Source organism: Neoarius graeffei, chromosome 12 (genome assembly GCF_027579695.1).
Source record: "Neoarius graeffei isolate fNeoGra1 chromosome 12, fNeoGra1.pri, whole genome shotgun sequence".
Lineage (NCBI taxonomy): Eukaryota > Metazoa > Chordata > Actinopteri > Siluriformes > Ariidae > Neoarius > Neoarius graeffei.
In genome coordinates, this window is record NC_083580.1 from 36,732,821 (window position 1) to 36,751,133 (window position 18,313).

At 42.1% G+C, this 18,313-nt stretch overlaps 1 protein-coding gene across 11 annotated transcripts in view; it reads left to right on the top strand.

The window, feature by feature from the left end:
- The window catches only part of fnip1 (folliculin interacting protein 1), a 342,414-nt gene that overhangs the window by 225,657 nt on the left and 98,444 nt on the right, over positions 1-18,313 (top strand). For all 11 annotated transcript variants that reach the window (XM_060935844.1, XM_060935846.1, XM_060935845.1 and 8 more), the window contains one exon: positions 8,129-8,275. In XM_060935844.1, the coding sequence (XP_060791827.1) occupies positions 8,129-8,275 (147 nt within the window). The remainder of the gene's footprint in view (positions 1-8,128; positions 8,276-18,313) is intronic.

Sequence of the window (18,313 nt, forward strand, 5' to 3'; positions counted from 1 at the left end):
TTGCCATGTTCCCCAATCTGAAGGCAGCATAATGGGCTCTAAACAAAGAATGCAACTCAGTAGCAAAGGGTTTCTTGAATTCTGAATCACTGTCTTTGTCAGGAAATACTTTCACATAAATGATCAGACCTGGGTTGGAGCTTTGGCCCAATATTTGCAGGCAGAATGCTTGAAGTATCTTGGATAATTGTGTAGTTCCACTCTGTCTATCTAGCTACACACACACACACACACACACACACACAGAGTGGTGCTTGAAAGTTTGTGAACCCTTTAGAATTTTCTAAATTTCTGCATAAATATGACCTAAAACAACATCAGATTTTCACACAAGTCCTAAAAGTAGATAAAGAGAACCCAGTTCAACAAATGAGACAAAATATTTAATGTGGTCATTTATTTATTGAGGAAAATGATCCAATATTACATATCTGTGAGTGGCAAAAGTATGTGAACCTCTAGGATTAGCAGTGAATTTGAAGGTGAAATTAGAGTCAGGTGTTTTCAATCAATGGGATGACAATCAGGTGTGAGTGGGCAGCCTGTTTTATTTCAAGAACAGGGATCTATCAAAGTCTGATCTTCACAACACATTTGTGGAAGTGTATCATGGCACGAACAAAGGAGATTTCTGAGGATCTCAGAAAAAGTGTTGTTGATACTCATCAGGCTGGAAAAGGAAATTCAAGACCATTGTTACCCTCCCCAGGAGTGGTCGACCAACAAAGATCACTCCAAGAGCAAGGCATGTAATAGTCAGCGAGGTCACAAAGGACCCCAGGGTAACTTCTAAGCAACTGAAGGCCTCTATCACATTGGCTAATGTTAAGGTTCATGAATCCACCATCAGGAGAACACTGAACAACAATGGTGTGCATTGCAGGGTTGCAAGGAGAAAGCCACTGCTTTCCAAAAAGAACATTGCTGCTTGTCTGCAGTTTGCTAAAGATCACATGGACAAGCCACAAGGCTATTGGAAAAATGTTTTGTGGACGGATGAGACCAAAATGGAACTTTTTGGTTTAAAGAGAAGCATTATATTTGGAGAAAAGAAAACACTGCATTCCAGCATAAGAACATTATCCCATCTGTGAGACATGGTGGTGGTAGTATCATGGTTTGGGCTTGTTTTGCTGCATCTGGGCCAGGATGGCTTGCCATCATTGATGGAACAATGAATTCTGAATTATACCAGCAAATTCTAAAGGAAAATGTCAGGACTTCTGTCCATGAACTGAATCTCAAGAGAAGGTGGGTCATGCAACAAGACAACGACCCTAAGCACACAAGTCATTCTACCAAAGAATGGTTAAAGAAGAATAAAGTTAATGTTTTGGAATGGCCAAGCCAAAGTCCTGACCTCAATCTAATTGAAATGTTGTGGAAGGACCTGAAGCGAGCAGTTCATGTGAGGAAACCCACCAACATCCCAGAGTTGAAGCTGTGGATGGAATGGGCTAAAATTCCTCCAAGCCAGTGTGCAGGACTGATCAACAGTTACCAGAAATGTTTAGTTGCAGTTACTGCTGCACAAGGAGGTCACACCAGATACTGAAAGCAAAGGTTCACATACTTTTGCCACTCACAGATATGTAATACTGGATCATTTTCCTCAATAAATAAATTACCAAGTATAATATTTTTGTCTCATTTGTTTAACTGGGTTCTCTTTATCTACCTTTAGGACTTGTGTGAAAATCTGATGATGTTTTAGGTCATATTTATGCAGAAATATAGAAAATTCTAAAGGGTTCACAAACTTTCAAGCACCACTGTGTTTTATATATATATATATATATATATATATATATATATATATATATACACACAGGGCTCAAAATTCACGGTGGTCCGGTCGCCCGAGGCAACTTAATTTGTCATTTGGCAGGTAATTCCTGTCACTAGCCAGCCCGGCTGGCTAGTTGAAAATAAAAAATATATATGAAGCAAAGATTCAGACACACCGTCAACTAAAGCCGCCACATATTAAGCGCGTGCCGTGTCTGTGTTAATCGATGTGTTTATCGGCAGGACAGAAACTACCGAAGAATTCCGAATCATATCGTGTACAAGTCAGGCTGTCGTTTTTTTCACTACTGCGCATGCATATAACGCATCTCGTTGAATATCGCGGTAATGATGTGTAGTATTGGACCAGGTGGGTGGAGCACAGAAGTACGGCGGGCCAGAACTGAGTTCTCAATGAACTATTTATTGCTTTTCAGCCTTTTATCACTTCCCAGCCGCGCGCGCACACGTGTTCTGGTTGGGGAGAGAGAGCTCCCTTTCTCTGCTCTCCTCTCCTTTTAAAGGGCGCAGTCACTGGGGAAGACACACAAACACAGGTTAATCCCCATCAGGTGCAATGATTCCACCACTTATCTTCCCTGACTCCGCCCTCCATTCACAGACCGACACTTGGCCACGCCCCTGCTGCCACATCACGTTATCAAATTCAACAGATGTGGCCACATTATAGCCCGTTTAAACACGTGTTTCTGTTGTTGTTTACATCTGCCAAAGCTACGTTGCGATGTGGAATTTTCTGTAAGGTGTACAGAAACTGCCAGAGACAGGGACAAAGCGACCTCGGGCTGAAGAGGAGAAACAACAAAGGACTTATAAGCAAACGTGGGAGCAGGGTAGGCCTTGGCTGCGATACGATTTTTATGGAATAATTAATTTTTTTCAAGTTGATTCCTAGTCAATATGAAGTTCCTAATGCTTTCTCTCTCATAAATGGTTAAATACAGAAAGCATGTTGGACATATTTTGGGTGTTATAGTCATGATAGTAAGTATATTTGCTTTCAATACTCATACACCAAGTTGCCAAGTTTTCCAATATATTATTATTTGTTGATATTATATTATGGTGCTCTGTGTTGCTCTCATTTATGTGTTTAAAAACAGTATCAAAATACTCGGGTCTTGAAATAAATGCATATTAGTCATGAACAGTGGTAACTACTCTCTTTTGCGTTATTTTTGACAGAAGTAAAATTCATACATGAACAAATTTTGGCTAGTTGATTTTCTGTTTGGCTAGTTACTTTGGAAGGTAACTAGTCTGGCTGGCTGGTGGAAAAAAAATAATTTTGAGCCCTGATATATATATATATATATATATATGTGTGTATACTAGTGCATCTCAAAAAATTAGAATACCATGAAAAAGTTCCTTTTTTTTCATAATTTAATTCAAAAAGGTAAACTTTCATATATTCTATATTCATTACATGTAAAGTGAAATATTTAAAGCCTTTTTTGTTTTAATTTTGATGATTATGGCTTATAGCTCATGAAAATCAGAAATCTAGTATCTCAAATTATTAGAATATTCCCTAAGATCAATCAAAAAAAGGATTTACAATACAGAAATGTCCAACTTCTGAAAAGTATATTAATTTATCCACTCAATACTTGGTTGGGGCTCCTTTACCATGAATTACTGTATCACTGCGGTGTGGCATGGAGGTGATCAGTCTGTGGCACTACTGTGGTGTTATTGAAGCCCAGGTTGCTTTGATAGTGGCCTTCAGCGTATCTGTATTTTTGGGTCAGGTGTTTCTCATCTTCCTCTTGACAATACCCCATAGATTCTCTATGGGGTTCAGGTCAGGCAAGTTGGCTGGCCAATCAAACACAGTAATATCATGGTCAGCAAACCATTTGGTAGTAGTTTTGGCACTGTGGGTAGGTGCTAAGTCCTGCTGGAAAAGGAAATCAGCATCTCCAAAAAGCTCGTCAGCAGATGGAAGCATGAAGTGCTCTAAAATCTCCTGGTAGATGGCTGTGTTGACTTTGGACTTGATAAAATACAGTGAACCAACACCAGCAGATGACATGGCACCCCAAATCATCACAGACTGTGGAAACTTCACACTGGGCTTCAAACACCTTGGATTCTGTGCCTCTCCACTCTTCCTCCAGACTCTAGAACCGTGATTTCCAAATTAAATGCAAAATGTACTTTCATCTGAAAAGAGGACTTTGGACCACTGAGCAACAGTCCATTTCTTTCTCTCCTTAGCCCAGATAAGACACTTCTGACATTGTCTCTGGCTCAGGAGTAGCTTGATATTAGGAATGCAAAAGTTGTATCCCCTTTCTTGAAGATGTCTGTTCGTGATGGGTCTTGATACACTGACACCAGCCTCAGTCCACTCCTTGTGAAGCTCTCCCAAGTTCTTGAATCAACTTTTCTTGACAACCCTCTCAAGACTGCGGCCATCCCTGTTGCTTGTGCACCTTTTCCAGCCACCCTTTTCAGCAATGACCTTTTGTGGCTTACCCTCCTTGTGGAGGGCATCAATGATCATCTTCTGGACAACAGTCAAGTCAGCAGTCTTCCCCATGATTGTGGTTGTGTGTACTGAACTAGACCGAGAGATACACTGTGTTCATCCTGTTTTAGTCAAACTCGAAATGAAATATTCTATTATTTTGAGATGGGGTTTTTTAATGTTTTTGTACTGTATGCCATACTGATTAAAATTAAAATAGAAAAATGCTTGAAACATTTTAGTTTATGTGTAATGAGTCTATAATATATAATATTTTCACTTTCTGAAATAACTGATGAAAAATATTGAACTTTTTCACAATATTCTAATTTTTTGAGATGCACTAGTGTGTGTGTGTGTGTGTATATATATATAAAATGTATGTGTGTGTATATGTGTGTGTATATATGTATGTGTGTGTACATATACACACACAATGGGCAAAAAAGTATTTAGTCAGCCACCAATTGTGCAAGTTCTCCCACTTAAAAAGATGAGAGAGGCCTGTAATTTTTATCATAGGTACACTTCAACTATGAGAGACAGAATGGGGGGAAAGAATCCAGGAAATCACATTGTAGGATTTTTAATGAATTAATTGGTAAATTCCTCGGTAAAATAAGTATTTGGTCACCTACAAACAAGCAAGATTTCTGGCTCTCACAGACCTGTAACTTCTTCTTTAAGAGGCTCCTCTGTCCTCCACTCGGTACTTGTATTAATGGCACCTGTTTGAACTCATTATCAGTATAAAAGACACCTGTCCACAACCTCAAACAGTCACACTCCAAACTCCACTATGGCCAAGACCAAAGAGCTGTCAAAGGACACCAGAAACAAAATTGTAGACCTGCACCAGGCTGGGAAGACTGAATCTGCAATAGGTAAGCAGCTTGGTGTGAAGAAATCAACTGTGGGAGCAATTATTAGAAAATGGAAGACATACAAGACCACTGAAAATCTCCCTCGATCTGGGGCTCCACGGAAGATCTCACCCCGTGGGGTCAAAATGATCACAAGAATGGTGAGCAAAAATCCCAGAACCACACGGGGGGACCTAGTGAATGACCTGCAGAGAGCTGGGACCAAAGTAACAAAGGCTACCATCAGTAACACACTACGCCGCCAGGGACTCAAATCCTGCAGTGCCAGACGTGTCCCCCTGCTTAAGTCTAGGCCTGTCTGAAGTTTGCTAGAGAGCATTTGGATGATCCAGAAGAGGACTGGGAGAATGTCATATGGTCAGATGAAACCAAAATAGAACTTTTTGGTAAAAACTCAACTTGTCGTGTTTGGAGGAGAAAGAATGCTGAGTTGCATCCAAAGAACACCATACCTACTGTGAAGCATGGGGGTGGAAACATCATGCTTTGGGGCTGTTTTTCTACAAAGGGACCAGGACGACTGATCCGTGTAAAGGAAAGAATGAATGGGGCCATGTATCGTGAGATTTTGAGTAAAAACCTCCTTCCATCAGCAAGAGCACTGAAGATGAAACGTGGGTGGGTCTTTCAGCATGACAGTGATCCCAAACACACCGCCTGGGCAATGAAGGAGTGGCTTCATAAGAAGCATTTCAAGGTCCTGGAGTGGCCTAGCCAGTCTCCAGATCTCAACCCCATAGAAAATCTTTGGAGGGAGTTGAAAGTCCATGGTGCACAGTGACAGCCCCAAAACATCACTGCTCTAGAGGAGATCTGCATGGAGGAATTGGCCAAAATACCAGCAACAGTGTGTGAAAACCTTGTGAAGACTTACAGAAACCGTTTGACCTCTGTCATTGCCAACAAAGGGTATATAACAAAGTATTGAGATGAACTTTTGTTATTGACCAAATACTTATTTTCCACCATAATTTGCAAATAAATTATTTAAAAATCAGACAATGTGATTTTCTGGATTTTTTTTCTCCTTTTGTCTCTCATAGTTGAAGTGTACCTGTGATGAAAATTACAGGCCTCTCTCATCTTTTTAAGTGGGAGAACTTGCACAATTGGTGACTGACTAAATACTTTTTTGCCCCACTGTGTGTGTGTATATATATATATATATATATATATATATATATATATATATATATATATATAAAATGTATATATGATGTCAGATGTGAGTGTGAATGGTTGTTTGTCTCTGTGTCAGCCCTGTGATAACCTGATGACTTGTCCAGGGTGTACCCCGCCTCTCGCCCATAGTCAGCTGGGATAGGCTCCCAGGATGGATGTGTATATATATATATATATATATATATACACACACACACATACACACACACATTAAACTTGCAAACCAGACTCAAGGGGAAAAAAAATAACCCCTTGTGCAGGAACCAGCGTGTGTGTGTTTATATATGTATAGACACACACACATGCTGGTTCCTGCACATGTTTTTTTTTCCCTTGAGTCTGGTTTGCAAGTTTAGTGTGAAGATTAATATATAAATTGTTGTTTCTCTCCTACATTGCTTCCTTCATCACAACTGTGCTTCCAACCAACAAGAAATAACAGATTATATATAGACCTTGTGCATGTGACGTCATGGTCACGTGATTATCTGTTTACACTGCCATATTGGGGATCACGCTTTCGCAAGTTTGTAAGTGATACCCGCTGTCGCGATGTCGTCTTCTCAAATCTGCCTCTCGACTTATGCTGAATCCCTGGATGTCACAGCAAAAAATCGCTATAGAGATAAGATTGCTGTCTTAGGGATCGATGCATATATCATTAGTAAGATTGAAACCAAATCTGCACTTGATTGTTCAAGTAATGACCTGCCAGACGTAAGTTACCCCGATGTATATCACTATCTAATCAACACGCCAGGGGGTTGCAGTGGTCAGTCACTAAAAGCCTACAAGTCACTAGAAGCTTACAGATATTTCTCCTCAGGATGGGTACGAAACGTGCTAGTTCATATGCGTGAAAAGCGTTTTGTTATTTCTTCACAGCTCCGTACCATACATTGACTTTTCAGAATAGATCTTATTTGCATATCGCCATTTTCGATGTTGAAACGAAACATAATCCTGTTTGAATAAAAATAAGAACTTACAGTAATACAAATAGTACCAGTGTCTAGGAATACTGTAATAGTAATTTAAATAATTAATGACATTCAGTATTATATACTCGTGTCCCAGTCTCATCTCCATGTTTATAATCATAAAGGTGTTACACTCTCAACGGCTTAGCAACAAACCACTTGATGTGTGGATCATATGCGAGCAGGATGGTGTTATTGTGAGTGGCCACTGCACATGTATGGCAGGTCTGGGAGAAGTCTGCTCACACGTACCAGCAACACTTTTTGCTGTTGAAACTTGTAAGCTATTTCCTTTTGAGTATGGCACAGCTTTAGTGTTTCTAATATTAATTTTCAACTATTTAAATCAAATTTTGAGTAATTATATTTCATGTAATTGGATCATGAAATATAAAGCGAGTGTTCGCTTGGTTCCCAGTCAACACGTTTAATGGCAGCAATCCACTTCTTCCTCCACTCTTGATCAGCGGGGAACCGGTAAAATGATAAACCCTTCGTGCTTTTTCTGTTAGAGCACCATACTTCCACACAACAAGCCATTCTGACTGAAAATGTTAATCACTCTCCAAAAATTTCCGCGTGTGAAGTGAGCTGCGGCTTGATACCCAATATGGCGGATAAACAAGCTTGACCTCTGACCTATGACGTAGGTGCACAAGGTCTATATTGTGTATACAAAGAAAATGCAAAATACAGTATGCTCATCCAATTAGAGCCATATTATCAGACTTTTTTCAGATTATTTTAAAGGCTCTGATTTTTGTGTCCCCGTATGTGTTTTGCATGCATCTACACAGGATGACTATCTGTAATCTGTACACCATGCCACGTATACCTGAGCCCGTCTGGCTTACTATGATGTCCGGTGCCCTTGAGAAGAACCAACTTTGTGGCCACTTCATGCATGAGCTCTCCTTACTTATGGAACAAGCTTCAAAGAACCAGTTGAGTACCTTAAAACCTTTTTTTTTAACTTAAGTAAAGTGTGAAGTGTTCAGTTGTATTAAACATGTACAGTACTGTACAAAATTCTTTGGCACATGCAAAGAAAGCAATTGTAACATTCTTGCAGCTCAGGGAATGAGGAAGTGGGAGGAGGCTTAACAACTCAAGGTGCATTTTATTTTTAGTTTAAAGATCACTTTTCACTGACTATTTTTCTCTCTGATCTTAAGACTGTATGTGCACACATCTGTGTGTACACTAGGGTGGTCCCAACATTTTTTTTTTAGGATTTTGTTACGACCACCTTACCTTTTTTTTTACAGTAAATCCTCTAATACTGGCCTGTATTCCATTACTGGCCGGGACTCTAATATTGGCCGGTCTCGCTGTCGGAGGAGGTAAATAATGGCCGGACTCTAATACAGGCCGGGGCTATAACCAACGATGTTTCTGAGATCATAGTGGCCTTACACAATCGTTCCGATCTGAAAGACAATTGTGATCAGTGGCGCCGCCAGGCGTATGGCCGTACGCACTAGGCGTACCTTGGGGAGAGAGATATTTTTTTTTAATTATAATTGTTACCTGAATGCTTTGGCAATGCAACATAATTTGAGAAAGAGAGAGAGAGACGTGTGTGTGCCGGCGCATTTGTGTGCTTCAGGAGTGGGCGGGGTGTGCGTGACCAAGAAAGCTCATTGGTCAATGTAGATATACTTTTCTTGCACCACTGAGATTCTCTCCAGTTTTGAGAAACGGAGACAGACAATCGTCAGTAGTCAGAGCTTGTGCGAGAATTTATTGAGAAGCGAGTCAAAAATGAGTAAACGAACCCTGAAACAAACGAGCTTGTTTCAGACTTTTACGAAAAAGTCCAAAAGCAGTGATCCAGGGGTGTCATCTGCTTGCCAGTCCTCTCCAGTATCAGCTAGTAACACGGCACCGGCAGCTTCCACTCCTCCGCAACCTAGCAGCAGTACGCTGCAGCTGGATGCTAGCTCAGTTCCTTTGAGGGAATTGCCTTCGTCTACCTCTGAGTTTGAAACTAGCCATACATCCAGTGAATTTCATATAAGAACACCTACATCTCCCCATGTCCCTTACGATCAGAAGTAGATGGTTGCTCCACCTTGCTGACAAATGAGCCATCAGATAGCTTTACTAATGAGCCACGAGTCAGCCCGCTATCACTGACATCAGATTTATCAGACATAGGTAAACTTCAACCAGATGCCTTAAAATGTGCACCGGACTCTGTAAAGCTCAATGTCCTACAGAACCGCTTCAAACCAGACAGAGGGTGGGTGGCTCCTTCTACTCTGATTTTCGGTAAACTCAGAAAAATACCCGAGGAGTTTTTCAACAAGTCTATGTACCCCACGTTGCGCTACAGTGTGTGTCAGAGTCGTGCATGCGGTAGTGCTGAGCAAGTTCACTAGATTCTAATCGAGGCTATAAAGAGTTTATTGTTTATTGTCGTGTGTTCACATATGTTGTTCAAATATCAGCCTGTGTTCATGGAAGGCTATTGTTCAATTTCAAGTTAAAGTTCTATCGTTGTTTTGTGTATAAGCCTATAGATCGACTCTTCATAGAAACTGCAGCACGCAAGCATTTTTTTTTTTTTTTTGGGGGGGGGGGGGGGGGGGGGATTACACCGCTAGTGCGTACCTTACAGTTCAACCCTGCAGGCGCCCCTGATTGTGATTACCAGTAGGTCTGGTGGTAACCAGGCAACCAAGCATCAACCAGCATAGGTTCAAATAGACACAAAATCTCGTTTTTATTCATTCCACTGGTAGTCTGTTTTGCTCAAATAGAAATAGAGGCCTGCCTTTAATTCTGGCCTCCTTCCAATAATGGCCTGGACCAAGATGCACTTGCGTGAAATAAAGGCCCCGGCCTATATTAGAGGATTTACGGTACATTGCCTAAAAGAAATTATTGTGCGAAATTTGGTTAAGATTGAACAATGTTTAGAGGTGCCACAAAGCCATTAAAGTTTTCACTCAAGACACAATATAAAATATTGTGGCTTATTAACTGTTTCATATTAATACAAACAATACAGTATTATAACTTCCTGTGTTCAAAGTAACAATAGCTATTACTTGTCTGTGATTTTCTAAACCCTTCGGTATTATGGTATCTTGTGGAGATAAAAGAACACACTAAGGACTTCCCTAGCAGAAGGAAGCTTTCTCCCAGACAGTTCCTTGGACGTGGGACCAATTAGCCAAACATAATTGTCCTTTATGGTTTTGTGCTTTGCACTACCGGTACTACTTGTATTACTGTTACCAGCCATCTGAAAAACATAGAAAGAAAAACATTCACAACTTCATCAGCATATTACGATTAGTGCTCATTGTTTAAGAACCCCTTAGTGCATGAAAGTTAACTTTCTATCAGTCTATAAACTCTCCCTGCCTCTTCTTTTTCATAGAAGTGGCATATTCCCTCTAGAACTGTGACTTTTTGGGGGTTTGAGATTTTCTCTGCAACAGTCTACGCACCAACTAATGTTGATGGCTTAACCCGATTTGCAACCTCGTGTGGCACCTCTAAATATTAACCAATTTTTCTGAAATTTTGCTTGTTACCTTCTTTTAGCCTATGTAAAAAAATGGTAGGGTGGTCGGAATGTTTTGGTAAAAAAAAAATTTTCCCATACATTTCGGGACCACCCTAATGTACACACATGCATATACAGCGCTGGGTTGCTCAGCTCTCTCTCTCTCTAGTTACTAGCTTCTCTCTACAAGAACACAAGAGACAGATAAATAAATTGCCAGTAATCAAACACAGGTGAAACTCAAGTGTTACCTGCTGGTTCTACCTGACTCCTCACCACCTACAGCTGACACTCGATCATGCTCCCGCTGCCACAGAAATGTTTTCAGTTAAAATATACTCTGAAGAGTAGTAAACAGTAATAAACTGAAAGTCAATATTTAGTGTGATAACTCTTTGCGTTTTAAAAATGTGTAAGTAGTCTCAGTTACACATTGCATGACATACGAGTAGACACAAAATTAAGCAATACATACAGTAAAAATTAACCTGTGTAAAACATCAATTGTATATAGAATGGACCGCACATCACTAAAATGTGATGTCAGTAACAGTGCCAAAAATCTAAATTCAGCGCGGCATCCAGACATGGCGGCTCCAGACGACATCTCCCAAGCGCCACGGTGCCCCTCCTTTCCAGAGTATTAGGAGCGCACCCATTTCCCATCTTCTCAGTAATCACCCCTCTATTTCAGCTCAGCAAACACTCACTCTAGTTGCAAAGTATCATCCTGTGTCCTTGTGCCTGACTGTATCGTCTTTTGATTATAGTTCCTGACTTCCTATGACTCTGACTACTTTCATTTATATTCTAACTTTGATCTCTCACCTGACCTCTGATAATCTGTTTATACATTGACTGACCCTTGCTCGACCCTGACTTTGTCTTCAGTCTACCGATTTGGATTTGTTTTCCAGTTTGCGACATACTCAGTTTATCCTGCATTAGGGTTGGGCGGTATTACGGTAAGAAGGTATCCCGAGGTATCCAAAAGTACCAACGGTATCGGTCTCATTACCGTCATTTTAAAAAAATATATAATATCTAAATAAATATGGAGTACATGAGGTCATAATATAAAATAATAAATTGAAGATCATCCCGAATAACTGTGTGATCGTATTTTCACTAATTCTATCAATTTCCTAAAGAAGTTCTCATCGCGTGCAGGGTTGTTTATGTCGTTACCATGGCAACCCTGTGTGACATTTGGAGTCTGACAGAAAGCTTCACAAGAGACTGAGACCGGGGGTGTCATGGCTCAGATGGCTAAGGCACCGTACCATAAATCCGGGGACCCGGGTTCGATTCCGACCCGAGGTTATTTCCCGATCCCGTCTCTCTCTCCCCTGCTCATTTCCTGTCTCTCTATACTGTCCTATCTAAAAAAAAAAAAAAAGAGACTGAGACTGCGGTTGAAAGATGGCAAGTCAAGATAACGAGTTAGTGGCAAAAAAAAATACAACATCGGCAGTGTGGCAGTATTTTGGTTTCAAACCAAACGAAAAATCTAATATGTCCCCTAAGGCACACCATAGCCTGGGGTACTCCACTTCCACGAGATCTCTCCAATGAGTTGTGTTTTGAGTAGGTTACATGAGTAACAGCAAGGTAAAATAATATAACGTATGACATTTGGGATGTGGGTAATAAACGTTTGAAATGTCATCTACTGAAGAAACGGAAGAAAACATCGTAGCGTAAACTGTTCGGTTTCTGGTGGGAATTAGCAATGCGCTTGCTATCTTTGTTGGGTGTGTTAAACCGTATGGATTTAAGTGGAATAATTGTAAGGAGTTATGTGATCAAGACAACGTTTTAAGCAAGGTAAGGCCATTTGATTATTAATTTCCCCGCCATGGCATGACGTGGGCCCATATGATTTTGCCTTGTGCAGCTATCACGCATTTGAATTAGGTTTGCCTCATTTGCGCTGAAGAATATGGTTTATTGCGCAGTCTAAACGGACTTGGGTGTTGGTTGATTCTTTTTCTTTTTTTTATTTCCCATGCTTGAAAGGGTATGATCCTGCTCATCGTGTACTTTTTTTTGATGGAGTAGGTGAAATAGTGCTGCAAATGGCGTTTCATCGCAGACATGTGTAAACGACAGTTGAATGCTATTTTCAAGATGAAGGAAGAGTTGCGTGATGCTTTGAAATATCTCTTAATCCATTCATCAATGCACAAAATTCGCTTTGCTGCTTAATCCATACCACAATGCACACAATTCGCTATGCTGCTTTTAAATAGTACATTTGAGGCATAGGCGCACGTTACACAGTAGGCCGAAACAAAATATTATTTTTTTCTCGGTAATACCGTATACCCCGGGAAAACACAGAGACAGTTTAAAGGTATCAAAATTTGGATACCGCGCAACCCTATCCTGCATCTGCATCTGGAAATGCCTGCACCCTGACAGAATACCTCACCATCATGGATGCAGGAGAGGAGGCAAAGCAAACTGCTCTCAATGCGCATGGACGATTGTTGTTAACACTATTAGATGTTAAGTGAGTTGAACACCAGAATGTCACAACTAACAGCTTCCTGACACCCCACATCCTCCACGAGCACAACCACGATGGTACCCCAAACAGAAAAATACTCCAGGGAGGTTTCTGAGTGCAAGGGTTTCCTTCTCAAGTGTTCGTTATACTTCTCGACCTTCACAGGCACTACTGAGGAGCAGAAAATTGCACAATTCATCAGTCTCCTCACTGGCAAGGTTATGAAGTGGGCTAGCGCCATTTGGGAGTGTGGTGGTGAGCACACCTCTTCCTATGATTGTTTTATTGAATTGTTCAAACGAGTTTTGACCATCAGCCCGAGGGTGTTGAAGTCTGGGAGAAACTGCTCACGATCCAGCAGGAAGAGAGGAGAGTTGCCGAGTATGGTCTGGAGTTCCGCATGCTAGCAGCAAGAAGTGGGTGGAATGAGCCAGCATTAAAGGCAACCTTCTGACAGGGATTATGCCCAGAGATACTCACTGAGCTGGCTTGTCGAGACAAGCAACTTACTCTCAACTTGCTCATCGACCTGGCCATTCAACTGGATCATCTGTTCTGAAACAGACCCTCAATTCAGCACTCTCCAGCCCTTCCACAACCTCCACAGTCCCCAACGCCAATGGAGATCTCCCATACTCGCATGCCACATTCAGAGAGGGAGAGGAGGCATCACGAGGGGTTGTGCTTATACTGTGGGGAACATGGTCATCTTTTGGCAATGTGCCCAGTCTGACCATCTAACCCCACAAGGGAGGGTCTCCCTTGCAAAGAATCCAGTTCCACTAGCCCAGTGAGTTATGAACCCACTTCCACACCCTCATTCTTTTAAGATTCACATACTACTAAAGCTCCCAGACTCGACCCATGTTCTCTCTGCCCTCATAGACTCAAAGGCAGAAGGCAATTTCATCAGCCTCAAGATCATCCAGAGATTCAACCTGCCCATGGAGAAGCTCCAATGACCTGTGAGTCTTAAAGCCATTGACGCGGGTCCCATTGGGGAGGGGCTCATCACCACTCACACCCTGCCACTAGAAATTCAGGTTGGAGCCCTTCATGCAGAAAGTATCACCCTGTTTGGTACCCACACAGCACACCATGCCATTGTTTTGGGTTTCCCCTGGCTCCAAACCCATGATCCTCTAATCTCCTGGCAACACAGAGAGATCTTACAATGGTCACCTTCCTGCTTTCAAAAATGTCTGCATTTCCCATGCATTACCTTGGCATCCACATCCATAGTGAGTCCCTGACCTGGTGGTATCGAACATATCCCTGTCTGTTATCATGAACTGAGCGAAGTGTTCAGTAAAGGTAAAGCCAGCAGTCTGCCCCCTCATCGACCTTATGATTGCGCAATCAATCTCCTTCCTGGCACTACACCTCCACACAACCACATCTACCCCCTTTCTATCACAGAGCAAGCTGCTAGGGAGGAGTATGTTCAAGAAGTGCTGCAACAGGGATATATCCATCCTTCCACATCCCCGGCCTCGGCTAACTTCATTTTTGTGGAAAAGAAAGGGGGGCCTCCACCCCTGCATAGTTTAGAGGTTTAAACCAGATTACAGTCAAGTACCTGTATCTGCTTCCCCTAGTACTCTCAGCTCTCAAACAATTAAGGCCCACTTGGGTATTCACAAAGTTGGATCTCAGAAGTGCATATAATTTGGTAAGAATTCATAAGGGAGATGAGTAGAAGACAGCCTTTAGCACTACTTCAGGGCACTTTGAATATTGTGTATTGTCTTATGGGTTTTCTTGCACTCCCATTGTTTTCTGATTAACAATGTCTTTAGAGACATGCTGGGATCTTATGTCATAGCCTACATAGATGATATCCTGATTTACTCCCCTGCTGAAACCACTCACCTAGAACATGTTAAATCATTGGTAACTCAGCTCCTGGAGAACATCAAGGCCAAAAAATGTGAATTTCACGTTACCCAGATCTCATTCCTCAGGTACATCATCAGTGCAACAGGTGTCAGCATGGACAATAGTAAGGTCTCCGCAGTCACCGTCTGGCCTGCACCCACTACTGTCAAGGAACTGCAACGCTTCTTGGGGTTCATAAATTTCTACTGTTGCTTCATCAGGGGCTTCAGCACGATAGCATCACCCTTCACTGCTCTGCTTAAGGGTCCAAAGTGTCTCCAATGGAACCAAGCCACTGAGGAGGCCTTTAAACAACTTAAAACAGCTTTCACTTTTGCCCCCATTCTCAGACACCTAGATCATACCCTTCACAGTAGAGGTTGACACACCAGAAACAGGAGTGGGAAGGGTGTTATCACAATGGTTTGCGGAGAGGCCCAAGCTACACCCTGTAGCAGCTTTTTTTTCCAAGAAACTTACTTCAACAGAACAGATCTATGATATTGGTAATTGGGAACTTCTTGCCATTAAACTGGCTCTTGAAGAGTGGAGACATTGGCTCGAGGGGGCAACACATCCATTCACCATCCTCACTGACCATAAGAACCTGAGTGGCTAAGCCACTAAATTCCTGTCAGGCAAGATGGGCACTTTTCTTCACCCTGTTCAGAGTCTCCATTTCATATCGCCCAGGTTCCATAACTACAAAGGTTGATGCCCTCTCCCAAATCCACACTGCTTCCAGCAGCAGCCCAGAACCCACTCCTATCCTGCCACCCGAATGCTTCATCCATGCGATTACATGGGAAGTGGACAAGGAGATAACTCAGTCCTAGTTGTATGTGCCTCCGCAATTGCAAGGCAAACCCATCACCTGGGCTCACGCGTCCCCGGCCACAGGACATCCAAGCAGTTAGCTCCTCCGAAATAAGTACTGGTGGGAGAACATGATCTCAGAGATCAATGATTTTGTTCCCTCCTGCTTCACCTGTGCCCAAGTCAAGGCTCCTCTGGACTCCACCAGCCGATAAACTCTGCCCACTGCCCATACTGCAAAGACCCTGGTCATATATTGACATTGATTTCATTACTGCTTTACCCAAGTCAATACAGTTATTCTGGTAGTCATTGATTGATTCTCTAAAGCACTAAAGCTCATTTCCCTGCCCACAGTGTTTGAGATTGCCAAACTTGTATTCACTCATGTTTTCCGATACTATGGCCATCCTGAGGACATTGTTAGTGATCAGAGTTCTCAATTCACATCCACGGTCTGGGCCAAGTTGATGGACAAACTGGGGGTTTCAGTAAGCCTAACCTCTGGGTATCACCCTCAGTCCAGTGGCCAAGTGGAACAGGCCAACAAGGAGATCGGGTGTTTCCTCAGAATATTTTGCATAGAGAACCAGAAAGATTGGGTGCAGTACCATCTCTGGGCAGAATACACCCAGAACTCTTTAAAGCACTCGGACACCCAGTTAACACCCTTCCAATGTATCCTTGGTTACCAGCCACCTCTGTTCCCTTGGGACAACTCACCCTCTCAGATCCTGGCAATGGACTCCTGGTTTAAAAGAAGTAAACAAGTATGGGAAGAGGTTCATCTGTGGTTAGAACAGGTAGCCAACAAGTACAAATGATATGCCAACAAATACAGAGGGGAAACACCCGTATATTCTCCAGGCAACCAAGTGTGGGTGTGTCTACAAGGGACCTACGAGATCCCAACTCATGTCAAAAGCTTCATGCCTGATACCTTGGTCTGTTCAAAGTCATCCACAGAATTAACAAGGTATCATATAAATTAGAGCTCCTACCTCATTGCCGTATGTCACCCACTTTCCACGTGTCATGCCTAAAGCCTGCCATTCAAGGACCCCTAGCAACTAGGAATCCTACCAACGAACCTCCCTTTCCCCTAGAAATTGAGGGAGATCCAGTATGTCAAGTTCACAAAATTCTCAACTCCTGTTGTCGACAAGGACACTTGGAATATCTCGTGGACTGGGAGGGATATGGCCTAGTCTGGGTAAATGTTAAACATTTTAGGCCTGCTCTTCACCCAGGAGTTCCATACAGAACACCCCAACAAGCCAGCACCCAGGAGAAGAGGTTGCCCCAGAAAGGAGATTGCTCCCAGAGTGAGCGCCGGGGGGGGGGGGGGGGGATTCTGTCAGTAACAGTGACGAAAATCTAAGTTTGGAGTGGCATCCAAACATGGCCACTCTGGACGACATCTCCCAAGCGCCACAGCGCCCCTCCTCTCTAGAGTATTAGGAGCACACCTGTTTCCCATCTTCTTAGTAATCACCCTCTCTATAAGCTCAGTACTCACTCACTCTAGTTGCGCAGTATCATTCTGTGTCCTTGTGCCTGATTGTACCAAGCCTTTTGATGATAGTTCCTGACTTCCTGTGACTCTGACCTTACTTTTGTTTATATTCCGACTTTGATCTCTCGCCTGACCTCTGATAATCTGTTTGTACATCGACCGACCCTTGCTCAACCCTGATTTTATCTTCAGTCTACTGATTTGGATTTAGCTTTCAGTTTGCGATGCACCTGTTCTCCCCTGCACTGCATCTGTACGTTCCTGCACCTTGACATGTGAAGCCACCACAGGTCTCACACCCCTGCTGGCTGGTTGCAGAATAATTTTTATCTGCACCCATCCCCATGACTTTAAATCCAGAAATGTTGAAAGTAGCCTTTTTTCCATGTCAATTTTCTCATAAACTATAAACTCTAAACTGCATTTCCATCCACTATGTCTAATTCAAGCAGTTATTTTACCTTATGCTGATATCTGTCCATTTTTAATTTTCTCCATAAGTAAATTTTCAAAATGTAACTCGACTATAAAGCAAGAAGACACTTACTGACAAGATTCCTGGAAGAGACCAGCTGTAGCTCAAGCATCACACTGTGTCTGTTCATTACATATACTCATTTATTTGAGCTTTTCTAATTTCACCATAGAATTTACCATCTCATTCCTGCTTATTTCAACATTTCTGGATACATGTGCTCATACAAACTGTTAGCAATTTGTATTAAAAACATTTGAAACAT